Source organism: Culex quinquefasciatus, chromosome 3 (genome assembly GCF_015732765.1).
Source record: "Culex quinquefasciatus strain JHB chromosome 3, VPISU_Cqui_1.0_pri_paternal, whole genome shotgun sequence".
NCBI lineage: Eukaryota > Metazoa > Arthropoda > Insecta > Diptera > Culicidae > Culex > Culex quinquefasciatus.
The window spans coordinates 147,375,154-147,388,636 of record NC_051863.1 but is presented as its reverse complement, the minus strand read 5'-3'; the positions used below and the strand labels follow the sequence as shown (position 1 = coordinate 147,388,636).

Sequence of the window (13,483 nt, the reverse complement as noted above, 5' to 3'; positions counted from 1 at the left end):
CAAAAAAATACAAAACACATTTTTGGAATTTATTTTCTTTTGAAGTAATTTTTTCTGTTATTTCCCTTTTTCATGTGTTTTTTAATAGTTTTTGAACAAACTTCAAACATATATTTGTTTAAATGTTCAAAAATTGTCAAATTTTTAAATATTTTTTGCTTTTAAATTGTTTCTGAAAGTAAATCAGATACACAAATGATTCATCAATGCTCTCTTTACGTATAATGAAACGTTTCTTTAAAAAAAAACTACATCATGTAGTAAATTTGATTTATTTGTTTTCTCGAGTTCATATCTTAAATGTTTGTAAATTTTCGTAAAATGAATTACTTTAAGTTCGAAATCATCCGAAAAAGAAACCACTTCAAGAAATGTATGTGTAAAACCACGAAAAAAAATAATTGACTCAACAATTAAAAAACAGATCATCAAATAGAAACAAAGATTCTTCTCCTAAATAATTTATTCAGACCATGCAGTTTGGTTTAGTACCGAAAAAAGCACCGACAAAGCCCCTCGCAAACACTCAGCTTAGAAAGCATAAGTCAAAAAACCACAACCAGCTGACACCGTAAATCATGCAAAGCTGCGAATTCAATTATCTCACGAAAAGTGCACGAAAAGTGGAAAACTTTTCCCAGACACGACTCAGAGAAGACAAATATGATACATTTTTTTTGTTCACGTTTGCTCACTGCATTTTTTGTGTAGCTGCTTCAGCAAACACTAACAAACCACTACTCTGCACTCGTTTGTATTTGTGCATTTGATGGCGAAAAAAGGCAATCTCAATAACCCCCCTACTCACCCTGCGACCACCCCGACGAAAAGCGAAAGTAATCTGTTTGAAGTTTTTCAATTATGTTTATGGCTTTTTTGTTTCGCTTTGTGGCACACTTTCTCTCCGTCTGTCTCTCTCTCCCCCCGGTATAATATAATTGAATCAAATTCTAACAGCATAATAGCCGTCACACACACAGAATTTGACTGTGTGTTCCACTTTAACAGACGACAACTGAATACTAATGTTTTCTTTCTGTTTTATTTTTCTTTTTTTATGATTTCTTTTTTGGACTGGTTTTTCTCTGCTGCTTCCACAATTTAGGTTAGACCAAATTCTTGGCAAACAAGGATCCAAATCAAAAGATGTGTATGCATCGAAAATTAGTTTAGCTTCTCGGGTAGTGAAAATTGAAAGACAAGTAAGTTGATTGAGGTGTAAAATCTCAAATCGAGTGGAAAATTAATTCAATTTCCAATCGAATATATTTCTTCTCCCTTTCCCCGACACCCGAAACCACAGGTTGACGACATAGAGACAAAGGTAGACACGTTTATAGAGTTATACATGCAGGATCGGAAGCGCCTTTTATCACTTCCACTCCATCCTGACTCATCACATTCCAACAATCCAAACCTTCCATCGTTGCCACCGAAAGGGGGCGGAGCAGCGGCTGTAATCACATCTGTGACAAGTAGTTCTAGTGGTTCGTTAAAAGTGAGTATTTCACAGAGGCGGAGCAAACGAAAAAGCTTTTCGCAGGGTGATTGGAGATTTTTCGAAAACTTAATACTGAATCATTTTATTTTCCATCCCAGCCAAAACCTATTTTAATAGATAAACAATTTTCGGAACCAAATTCACCGATCGCGAAAACATTCGAGGAGCCAGTCCAACACCAGAGACGTCCACCGATGCAGCGCGGGTTCTCCGACCTGGGGCATAGGATCAAGAAGCGGGTTACGTTAAGGTTAGTGTTAAAGTCAAAGTTGAGTTCAATTCTATGAGCGCTTCAGGACGAGATCTAAAAGATGTACAAAGCTCAAATGTGAGCATGATTGAACTGCCAGAAGAGCCTAAAGAAAAAGTTATGGTGCTTTACTGATCTGAAACGATTTTTTTTTTTTTCGTTTTATGTATCTGAGCAGTTCTCTCATATTTCGGTCATTCGATTTTTTTTTTTGTATTTTTTAATCCGACTGAAACTTTTTTGGTGCCTTCGGTATGCCATTTTTTCATACAAATTTGGCAGCTGTCCATACAAAAATGATGTAGGAAAATTCAAAAATCTGTATCTTTTGAAGGAATTTTTTGATCGATTTGGTGTCTTGGGCAAAGTAGTAGGTATGGATACGGACTACACTGGAAAAAAATTAGTGATTTTTTATTAAACTTTTTGTCACTAAATCTTGATTTGCAAAAAAAAACACGTTTTTGATTTTTTGCACAACCTTGAAATTCCTGAAAAGTTGGCATTGAATGTTTTCTAAAACATATAAAAAAAATAAAAATAGTGTTTTTTTGCAAATCAAGTTTTAGTGACAAAAAGTTAAATAAAAAATCACCAAAAAAATTTTATCGTGTATCATTTTTTTCCAGTGTAGTCCGTATCCATTCCTACAACCTTGACGAAGACCCAAATCGATCAAAAAATTCCTTCGAAAGATACAGATTTTTTAATTTTCCTACATCATTTTTGTATGGACAGCTGCCAAATTTGTATGAAAAATTATATCGACAAACTAACGATACAAAATGGCTTCTTCGGGCATACCGAAGGTACCAAACTGTTTCAGCCGGAATAAAAATTACAAAAATTAAAATTGAAGAAAATGGACCGTTTACTTCTAGAATTGCCCATTTGTAATGGGCACTTATATATTATTGTTATTTTATGAACTTTTGTCTCTACATTCGTAAGATCGGAAGAATCCTTTTTGCTAGAAGACTTTTTAAAACTATTGAAAATAATATGATTGATACAAATTTTATTTAAGATTTTGTTCCTCAGCGTGGTCAAAGTCAAGGGGTGGGCAAAAAATCAATAAAAAATAGTTTCAAAGTGCCCTATTTGTGTGAACATAAATAAATAATAGTTGTACAAGTTTTTTTTTTTTTGCGGAGAAATTAATTTTGGCCGCTTGGTATTTTGTCAATTCAAAAATAATGTAAATATTCAAAAAAAAATACAAAAATTGTTATAAAATAGCTTACACTTTTTTACCTTACATAAATATTTTAATTCATTAAAAAAAATAAAATAAGGTTTAATAAAAACATCAGAATTTCAGAAAAAAATGTTATGACATGAAAAATCAGTCGAATATTTGCAAAAATATAGTCCCATAAAAAATGAAGACAAGTGAGAAGACAATTTGGTTAAGCTTGAACGTTAGGTACACCTGAAAAAATGTTTTCTCAAAATTTGCATTTTCTGGGTGCTTTATTTCGATAACCGGTTACACAAACATGTAAATAAATAAAATCAAATTTCAGAGCTTAGTTTCAGTTTCTTGGATTATTTTTTGTGTACTCTTTTTGATTATTTTTTTGTTTAATAAATGTAACTGCAGAATGGTCTAAACCTTCAAAAGTTTCAAAATTGGTTGATGTTGAAAATGAAAATGTTTCTACAGATTTCTGCGTATTGATTGAACTTAAAGCACCATGCGTCTCCACTAAAAGGCATTGAGATTTTGTTTCTATGGAGAAGCATGGTGTTCGATCGATGTAGTGAAATCCGTAGTTCTGAAATATACAATAAACATGTAATTTTTCATCCCATATTGATTTTTTTGCATTGGGCTAGAAAAATTGGTAAACATCTATATTTTTAAGTTTATATCTTTATTTTTTTTATTTTGTTGAAAAAACATTTCTGATTAAAACAATGCCTTTGCTTAAACAATTGAGGTGCAAGGATTAATAATCAAAATATCAATATTGGATAATCCTCTGTCATTCAGTTACTAGGGGAACTATACCCTTTCTCAGCCTATTTCTATTATCGGCCTATCAGCACTTTGATCGTGAATTACAGCTTTCATAAAGTGTTTTTGACTGTTCCAAAGTCACAAATAGCTCAAATTAAAGTGAGCAAGCAACTCTCCATTGTTGATACATCTGAAAATGTTGATTTAATAGCAGAAACGGCAAAAGTGATGATAATTGGTCGAATGGCTTAGAGTGATTAAAATGGGTATATTTCCCCTAATCAATTTTTTTACAATTTCCCAAACCAGCTCCATACCGCCACAGTACGTGGGCAACAGCACCGGTTCGGCGAGTGACCGCGGTGACGTCGTGATCGTCGTGCCCAACCTCGACGCGGACCAGCTAGACCACGCCGTCGGCATCGAGGAGCTGGCCTCGGTCTGCATCGACACCGAGATCGAGATCGAGCCGGGCAGCCCGAAAACCATCACCGAAAGCTCAAGTAAGTGTTGCTGGCGGTTACTTTACGATTAAAACGTGAATATTTTGTGAATACACCTCACTGCGTGGGCGTCAGGCTTTTCTGGGAGCGGGGGTTTTCCGAAGGGAAACTTTGTCACGCCTTCGTCACACCTTGCCTCATACATTCAAACATTCAGACAGAGATTAAGGTTTTCCTTTTTTTCTCGAGCACTTGTACATTTTCATTCCCACCGAAAAACACATATACACCCCAAACCTACCCTACCACCACTTCCAAAAGTCCCTGCCGGCAGAGCGTCGTCAAGTTTGCTCACTTCACTTTGTGTGTATAATGAAGCGATTTTCCAGTGTGAAAATTAAATTCGCACGTACACACAGACAGCCAAGTCGGCGCGTCTTTGACGGCACGTGACTGCTCTGCTGCCGTTCGGATGCTGCAGTAAAAGCGCTTCTCTCAAGGGTGACCGTGGGCTTGTCAAGGAAAGCCTCCGTGAACACCGCGCGCATTACACCTCCATCCCCGGACAAACATTTTCCCCCAAGTTTTCCACCCAACACTAGAATCAAACCATCAGCTGCGTTGTCATCGTCATCGTCGTCGTCGTACTCATCGTGTAACATCACTCCGGCAAATCACATGGGAAAAGTTTACTGTTGTACCCTCAGACTACTTCCTTGGGAGCATCCTCCCCGTCAGTAAAGGATCTGCTGCAGAAGCAGTGTTGCCAGCACACATGTGTTGACATTAAATATTTATTCACAATTAACTGGAGAAAGATGGAAATGCTATTCAAAAATCAAGATCAACATGTCAGCACAACCCTCCCTCACCGGAGGTTGTTGGTGACTCTTGGTGGATACTTTGTGCTCAGTCAACTCAGTTGAGTTCGGGTGCAGTACAGCAAAGATGAGCAAAGTTGAGCATCGCCTCGAACCATCGACCATATTTGCATATACCTCTGGCTTTACAGAGTAGGTTGATATGTGAGCTATGCCCATCGTACCCATCGTGGAAAGTAGAAAGGAACGATGCTCACAAGCTTGTCGACATTAGCTAATTAATTACTTTTGCAAACATCATTGCGCTGACAGCTTGCTGCTTTACGTAGCAATAACAGTTTTAGGCATTTTTGACAAGTTTCTCTTCTCTTTAATTTAATTATTATTTTAAAAATGTTGTGTGACAAATTGATACAGAACAAATCCTTTTCCGATTTCCATCAAAAATGCATGCATGCAAGCTGGTTTTCAAAACAGTTTCAATAAAAAAAAAAGTACTACAAAATGCATTATACACCAGTACAATTGTTTTGCAATCGTTATTATCCAAAAAATCAAAGTTTTGACAGAATAAAATTTAGCGAAAAACCGTTTTCTGGTGTTGTACGAGGAAATGTCAAAATAGTTTTCAACGGGCTTAAACATGCAGGATTTTTTTAAAATTGTTTTCGGTTGATGGCACTTCGATTTTCATTAAAAAATTATATTTTTATTATGATTTTTCAAGGGCAACATTTAATTCAATGTTTATTTGAAACTACATTCCATAACGATTCAAATCAAAATCAAAAAATCTTTAGCTGACAAACTTTCCCATGTGATTTCGAGGGGTTTTACCATTACTACTTAAAAAACTAAAACAACTGTAAAATAAAATCTATGAATAACTCCTTACAACTCAACGAAAACTTTTCCATTATTCTTGAATTTTGCGTTCCCCTTGGTTCTGTCTGAAAATAAACTTTCCCCCACACTTCAAACTCTGCAACAACCACCGTCCTCACCCAAAGTGCACCCCCTTATAGATGGTAGATTTTCTTCTTCTTCTTCTTCGTTTCGATCTCTGTCCCTCTCGATGTGCTCTTTGCCCTGACCTTCGATAACCAGCTCCATGCAATAAGCTTCTGCAAACTATAGCCACAGCAGTCCTGCTCCAAGCTCTCCTTCCACTATCTATCATCTCTATCAGTAGAGCGTACAATTTCCCGTCTCGCGAAGCATTTTCAATTATTAGAGAAGGCATTTTCCATACGAACACACTCTCACACACTGATGCAAAGTTTTTCTTGTTTTTTTTTCCTCTTTTCCGGCTTCTGTATCTATCTATTATAATGTCTAGGCGTAAAAAGTCAGGTTCATGTACGTTGGACTCTTTTTTTCTGATCTGCCAGGATGTTTTCTGCCCTTTTAGTTTGATTACGACTGGATGTCAGAGGAAAAAAGAAAAAAAACTGCATAAAAACACAAACACATACACACATCATCTAGCTACACACGCATCTAACGTACTTGTACATAACTGCATCAGTGCACTCCGATGCGCCGATGCGGTACTCGAATGAACTTGGAAAATTGCTTGCTCGCTCACAAGTTCACCGCAGACGAAACAAAGTAAAAAGCTTTTTTGTAAAGAATACTTATTTTGTACGATTAATATAAAAATCCTCCACAGAAACATACCCTTCAATTGTTCAGAATTTCAAGAATACAAGCAAAACTCAATTCAAAAGCAACGACAAGTTACGTCTGCTTGTCTGTGAGCCCACGTTGTCTGCATTAGAAGCACAACGCGGGAAATTGCATCCCTGCAGATCATCTATTAGTCATGCCATTACACGGATGCTGCACGAGCGCGCACAACTACACAAACAGGCCTTCTAGCTCCACAATTTTATAATTGGCAAGTTGATAACTGAGCATTTCTCCGTCTTTTTAACCCTGCGTTATCCCTGATGATCTCAGACTTGGACGAAGACGAAGATCCCGAAACGTACTACCTGATTGATCCAACCAGTTCCCGGATCGGTTCTCGAATACAGACGGTCGTTTGAAGGGACCCCCAAAGATAAACTATGGCGAGTGCTTTTTTATTTTGTATTTGTAAAAATACACGAAAGTTTAAGTACAAACACAATCATGAAAATACACGTTTTACTTAACATTATAAGTTCAATGTTTGAAGCAAAGTTGATGTTAGCATTTATGATCGATGTGTACAGTTTCATTGTACAGAAATTATTCTTAGAAAACGGGTTTGAGTGTATCGACACTGTTTCATTGTACATTTTATCAAGAAGACTGCACTGTTGACGAGGTGTGGAATTATATACTGACAATTATCTTAACATTATTTGAATCCATTTTATTTTGTTTTTGTATGTATTTGAATAGGTGTCTCTGTTTGTGAAAACCATATCATCATTCCATTTTTTTTATTATTCAAACAAAACACAAACAAAGAAACTTAAAAAGACTTTTGAACTTCGTGTTTCTCATTTCTGTAAAGTATTAATTCCAATAACAATCTTAATAGAAGTTCCTGACAAAATAATTTTCAAACAAAGTCTTCATCTCCCTTTGTAGTGAGAAATCAGTAAAATTAATTATGGCCAAATATATAATATTTCAATATAAATTTCGGTTTCACCAATAAGCGTTGATATCCCAATAATTTCAACAACGAAAACGGGCATTTCTCGTTGAGCCAGCTGGACCCAAATAAAAATTTGCTACGATTTGACTGTAATTTTGCTTGGGGATCATAAACCATATGGACACTTTTTTGGGAGTTCCTTGGCCAGCAAAGTTATATTGTTTCAATTAGCGATTAGGGTGGTCCTAGCCGAAAAAGGAAGCTAAAAATTGCGTTTACGTCAAAATAATGATTTTCAACATCGACATCGACAAAAATGCCTTAATCATTTGATTTAAATGTAAAATAAATGTCAGATAAGCTTTGCAATCCACCACTCAAAAAAAAACTTGATAAAAATATGTTGTAATTTTTATGATCAATCAGTCAGATCTGTTTTTTCAAGCGATCAAAATTACCTAAAGCGTTGCTCAAAATAGATTGAAATTGGGCCTCTGCCTTTTCACGACGATCACGGTAATTTGTGATATTTTTGAAAATCACTTTTGTTATTGAAATAATGCAAAGTAATGCCTAATACATTTTTTGCAATTCCGTCGTGAAACTTCTTTACTTTTCTGTCATTCCTGAACGACGAAACAGCCTACTTTTCTGTACCAATCATAACAGAATCGAATAGCAACACTTTTCAAAATAAATGCTGAAAAGTTCTACTTTTCAGCACTGAAATGGGTGCTGAAAAGTTGAACTTTTCAGCACTTGTTTCGAAATGTAACACTTTTCAACATTTTTTTGATTTAAACGATCTATTGACGAAATACATGGAAATTTGACTTAAAATTTCACTGAATGGGTGTTTTTCGGAATTGCAAAAAATGTTGTATGGAACTCGTTACAAAACTTGATTTTTTCAGCACTCGTCGTATTTATCCAACTCGGTGAACCTCGTTGGATAAATGTACGACTCGTGCTGAAAAAATCCACTTTTTGCAACTTGTTGCATAAACTACTATTTTAAACCTAAAACCGTGCACAAAAAGTTTTCATTTTGTCATCTAAAATTTATATGATTTCAATGAATATTTTATGCAATCAGTTTTTTTGCCTAAAACATATATAATTATATTTTTCTAGAGTATTTTTTTCTGTGTAGTCATTATAAAACCTTTGTACGGGAAGCATTAAAATTATATGATCTCAATAAAGAGACTAATAGAAGTTTCATAACATAATATAGAAAAAGTTCAAATAAAAATTAATAATAACCTTCTATCAATTCGATATAGAATGATACCAATCAGACTAAATCTATCACACTCTCAACACATCATACATACAAAACTTTTTGTTAGAAAACTCTCATTCCAAAAACGCTTATCACTCAGAAGTCAGAACTATATTTTTATTTCTGCAGCCAATCCTTTTACTCTAATCTAATTGTTGAGTCAACAATCTTTCCCTATCTAATGTAAAATTCTTTGCCTTGTAGAACGCTTCTTTGAGTTTCCTCAGTGCTGCTCAAAGCATTAAAAAAAACCTTATTAAATTACCTCTAACCAATATTTGAATAAACATCCCGAGCACTTCGGGAAATTCTTTGAATAAAGACGGGATTCTCCGTGGCGCTACCGCTCCTTGCTACGGCAGTCCCCATCAGCTCTGGTCCATTATCCTTGGTTTTATTTTCTTTCCTTTTTACTAGAGGCGAACATTTCACCGAAACTTTTAACCAGGTTCTCTATCTATATCTCTCTTTTTACTCCTCGCCACCACTTACCGCCCACCACCATCATTCATGAACCACTAAAACTGTCACTTTGGGGAAAAATAAATCCATTCACTGCTCTCTAATCCATCTTTCGCGAAAATCCACGTCGCCGTCGTCGTCGTCACCACCGTCATCGTCGTCATTCTGGCAAACCACAAAACCTGACTCGTTTCGGAACACAGCCGCCTCATACGACGACTACTCCTCGTCGACATCGCTTTAACAGTTCACGGTGGTATCGCAACTACTGCTGCTTTGGCAAGTGTCCCCGCGACAAACCGGGCTCAGCCGGTTTGGATGGTCGCGGATTTTGATGGCCTAAGATGAGGACGATCCGTTGACCAATTCAAGACCCCAAAACGGGAATGATTTACATAATCGGATAATGCGAAGAGAAAATATTTGGCCAAACGATTCCACGCCGTAAAAGTAAAGCTGGGTGAGATCGCCCGGAAAAAGGGGCTCCGTCTGAAGAATGCCCATTATGAGGGAAAATCCGTATTTCCCCTTTCCGCGGAAAATTCAAAGAATACGCACTGCCAAAAAAAAGGGCCGAGAAAGAAAAAGCGGAGGTAGAACTTTGCCCATCGAGGATAAAACTTTGCACGAAATCAATCGAACCGCCATCATCGCGAACGCTTTTCCTCCGGTGGAAAACGACTGGAAAATTTGTTTTCAAAAAGTGGAAAAAAAATCTTCGTGTCATACCACTTTTACCCGCGCGCGCGTGCACACACACTTTCACCCCAAAGGGAGCAACGTTTACCATTAGCACATAAAACCGCTCGTCACCGCGTGTTCTTAAACTGCATAGTGAGTCTGAACACTTTTAACCACCCCCCACATTCCACATTCGGGAACAACGTTGTGATTTAGAACAAAAATAAGACATGATCCGTTGCAAGCAATTCGTTTTTTTCCGTTATTTTCTGGTCACTTACACACTGTTAACTACTGCTGACGCTCTCTGTCTCTCTGTCTGTCGACGTGCTCTTTGCTCTGCTCACTCTCTTTAAAATCCAAATCCAACCGACCGTTTTCCATCCATCTCCATCACAATCTTAGCTGAGAAAGTCTATTGTTCTGTGGTAGGGTGAACGATCTACATAGATACCTTTTAAGGTCAGAATTTTTAAGCAAGCAGCAAATTGTCATATCAGTTTGAGAACTTGTGTGTTTCTTATGTTATGTATTTATTATCCGATGCAAAAATCTGACAATTTCCTTTTTCACTTTCGGAGTGCTTTTTTAAGACCAATAAACTTATTTTGCATTTTTTGCTTTTTGAACGTTTTTTAATACCCCCTACTTAAGGCTGTTTTAAAAACATTTATTTACATTTATTTTAATTTTTCAAAACCAACTCCAAAATGGCTTGCCAAATTCTTTCACCATCAAAAGTAAGTTATAAACGGCAAAAAGTTCAAATTTGAATCCCTCTTCTTTATGATATTTACCGTACAATGTGAATCGCATTTGTTTTGATCTACCACAACTTATTAGAAACAGCTAAATTTGCAATCAAATAGATTTTTATACTTTTTACAGTCTTTGGTCGCTTGAGAAAATAACAGCACATTGAGCAATTCTCTCAGACTTCGGACATTTTTTTTTGTACTTTTTTGATTTCGATGAAACATTGTGTGTGTGTGTATGTGACCAAAGAAGATATATTACATCATTAGTTTGTCCATACAAATCACACAAAAAAGTTTTTTAAATATTCAAAAATCTGGATTGTGAGAACGGATTATCTGAGCGATTTCGTGACTTAGAATAAAATAGAAAATTAGTAGCACTCTATAAAACGTGTCTTTGTGTAACATTACCAATACACACAATTTGCCGAAGACACCAATTGATTCAAAACAATAAACTAAAATTTGCAATGGCCTAAAATGAAGGAAATCGAATTCCCTTTGAAAGAAAGTTGTTATGCTTAATCTCAACAAGTTACAAAGGAGGCCTTTCCAAACTCTTGGTAATTGGTTAAAACCCCAAAAGGAACTGAAAAATTGCTGTGCTCACAAAATTTTTACAACTTAATTTAAGAGGCAGTATTTGTAAATTTTGATCGGTTTGTTCTAGAGTTCGTATCGAGGTGCACCGATTTGGATGAAACTTTCAGCGTTTGTTTGGCTATACATGAGATGAACTCATCCCAAATGTGAGCCCTCTACGACAAAGGGAAGTGGGGTGAAACGAACTATGAAGTTTAAGGTCCAAAAAATCTTAAAATTGCTCGCATTTGCGTAAAATTTTATAAATTCCAACTATCTTAGTTGCATTCGAAACATCATTTGAAGCCCTTCAAAATGTGCCATAAACATCCAGGATTGGTTCGAATTTTTCTCATAGCTTTTGCAAATTACCGTTTAAAATTGATTTTTTTAAAACCTTAATAGAGCAATTCTATCGCAAATCAGGAATTTTTCTGGTACTTTTGTACCCGACCCTCTCCGATTTCAATGAAACTTTGTAGACATGTTATCTCAGGCCTATATAAGCCATTTTTGTGTATATGGAGCCAATTGTACTCGAAAATGACATTTGAGAAGGGCGTAAGTTATTTAGATATTTTTGTATTCTGTAATTTAAAAATTAATGTATCTCGAAGCCGTTGCATCGTAACAAAAGGTGGTCAAAGACAAACTTGTAGGAAATTGGACGGGCTTTCTGAAAAAAAATACACTGAAGGAAAAATACACGCCACTTCTATGGATTTTTTTTAATTTTTATGCTTAAAAAGTTAAATTTTAAGGTGAAGTCACGATTTTTTTTCGTTCAAGATTTTTGAGGAAATAGCCTAAAATGTATCAAAGAGACTCACGAAAAATGCAGGATGGTAGGTCTCTCCTAAAAAAATACAAAAATAAAACTGTTTTTTTTTTTTTTTTTTTGATAAGTGGTCTAAACGTCAACATTTTCAAAACCAATGGTGGGAATCGATTTTCCATACAATTTTATATAAATGTTTCCATATTGACCATTGTCCTAAGTCCAATCCTTGCAAAGTTACAGCGGTTTTAAAAATAAATATGTTTGAAATAACCGCTTTTTTTGCGGTTTTTGGCATTTTCTATATGACAGACTTGATTTTTCAGTCTCGAAAATATTTTTACCGGAAAGCTCGTCCAATTTTCCATAAGTTTGCCTTTGACAGCTTTTCAATTGGATGCATGGGCTTACAGATATAACATTAATTACATTGCTCATAACTGAAAACAGAATATTTTTTTCAGTGTGTTAGAAATCTGGATAGTAAATCATCTTACGTAAATATCAAAACGAGTTAAATTAAAAAGCTGTCAAAGGCAAACTTATGGGAATTGGGACGAGCTTTCCGGTAAAAATATTTTCGAGACTGGAAAATCAAGTCTGCCATATGGAAAATGCCAAAAACCGCCAAAAAAGCGGTTATTTCAACATATTTACTTTTAAAACTGCTGTAACTTCGCAAGGATTGGACTAGGGACAATGGTCAATATGGAGACTTTTATGTAAAATTGTCTGGAAAATCGATTCCCACTATCGGTTTTTGAAAATTTTGACGTTTAGACCACTTTTTAAAAAAACAGTTTTAGTAGTTAATTTTTTTTTTTAGGAGAGACATACCATCCTGCATTTTTCGTGAGTCTTTTGGTAACATCTTAGGCTATTTCCTCAAAAATTTTGAACGAAAAAAAATCGTACCTTCACCTTAAAATTTAACTTTTAAGCATAAAAATTGAAAAATCTTATAGAAGTGGCGTGTATTTTTCTTTCAGTGTATTTTTTTCAGAAATTCCGTCCAATTTCCTACAAGTTTGTCTTTGGCCAATTTTTGGTACGATGCAACGGCTTCGAGATACAGTCATTTTTAAATTACTGAATACAAAAATATCTGAATAACTTACGCCCTTCTCAAATGTCATTTTCGAGTACAATTGGCTCCATATACACAAAAATGGCTTATATAGGCCTAAGATAATATGTCTACAAATTTTCATTGAAATCGGAGAGGGTCGGGTACAATGATGGAGAGGGTCGGGAATTGATAGAGTCTTACGCAAATGCGAGCAATTTAAAGATTTTTAATGTTTTCAATACCTCAAAAATCAAAGTCTGTTTTACCCCATCTTCATCTCATGTATAGTCTAACAAA

At 35.6% G+C, this 13,483-nt stretch overlaps 1 protein-coding gene across 18 annotated transcripts in view; it reads left to right on the top strand.

Annotated features, from left to right (window-relative positions):
* Nucleotides 1–13,483, top strand: part of LOC6036398 (potassium voltage-gated channel subfamily KQT member 1) — a 349,585-nt gene that overhangs the window by 321,475 nt on the left and 14,627 nt on the right. For 16 of the 18 annotated variants that reach the window (XM_038263226.1, XM_038263224.1, XM_038263227.1 and 13 more), the window contains 4 exons: nt 1,106–1,202; nt 1,304–1,498; nt 1,600–1,751; nt 4,024–4,217. In XM_038263226.1, the coding sequence (XP_038119154.1) occupies nt 1,106–1,202; nt 1,304–1,498; nt 1,600–1,751; nt 4,024–4,217 (638 nt within the window). Of the gene's footprint in view, nt 1–1,105; nt 1,203–1,303; nt 1,499–1,599; nt 1,752–4,023; nt 4,218–6,940; nt 7,054–9,521; nt 10,118–13,483 lie in introns of those variants that run through there. The other 2 variants (XM_038263238.1, XM_038263240.1) reach the window with 2 other exon arrangements.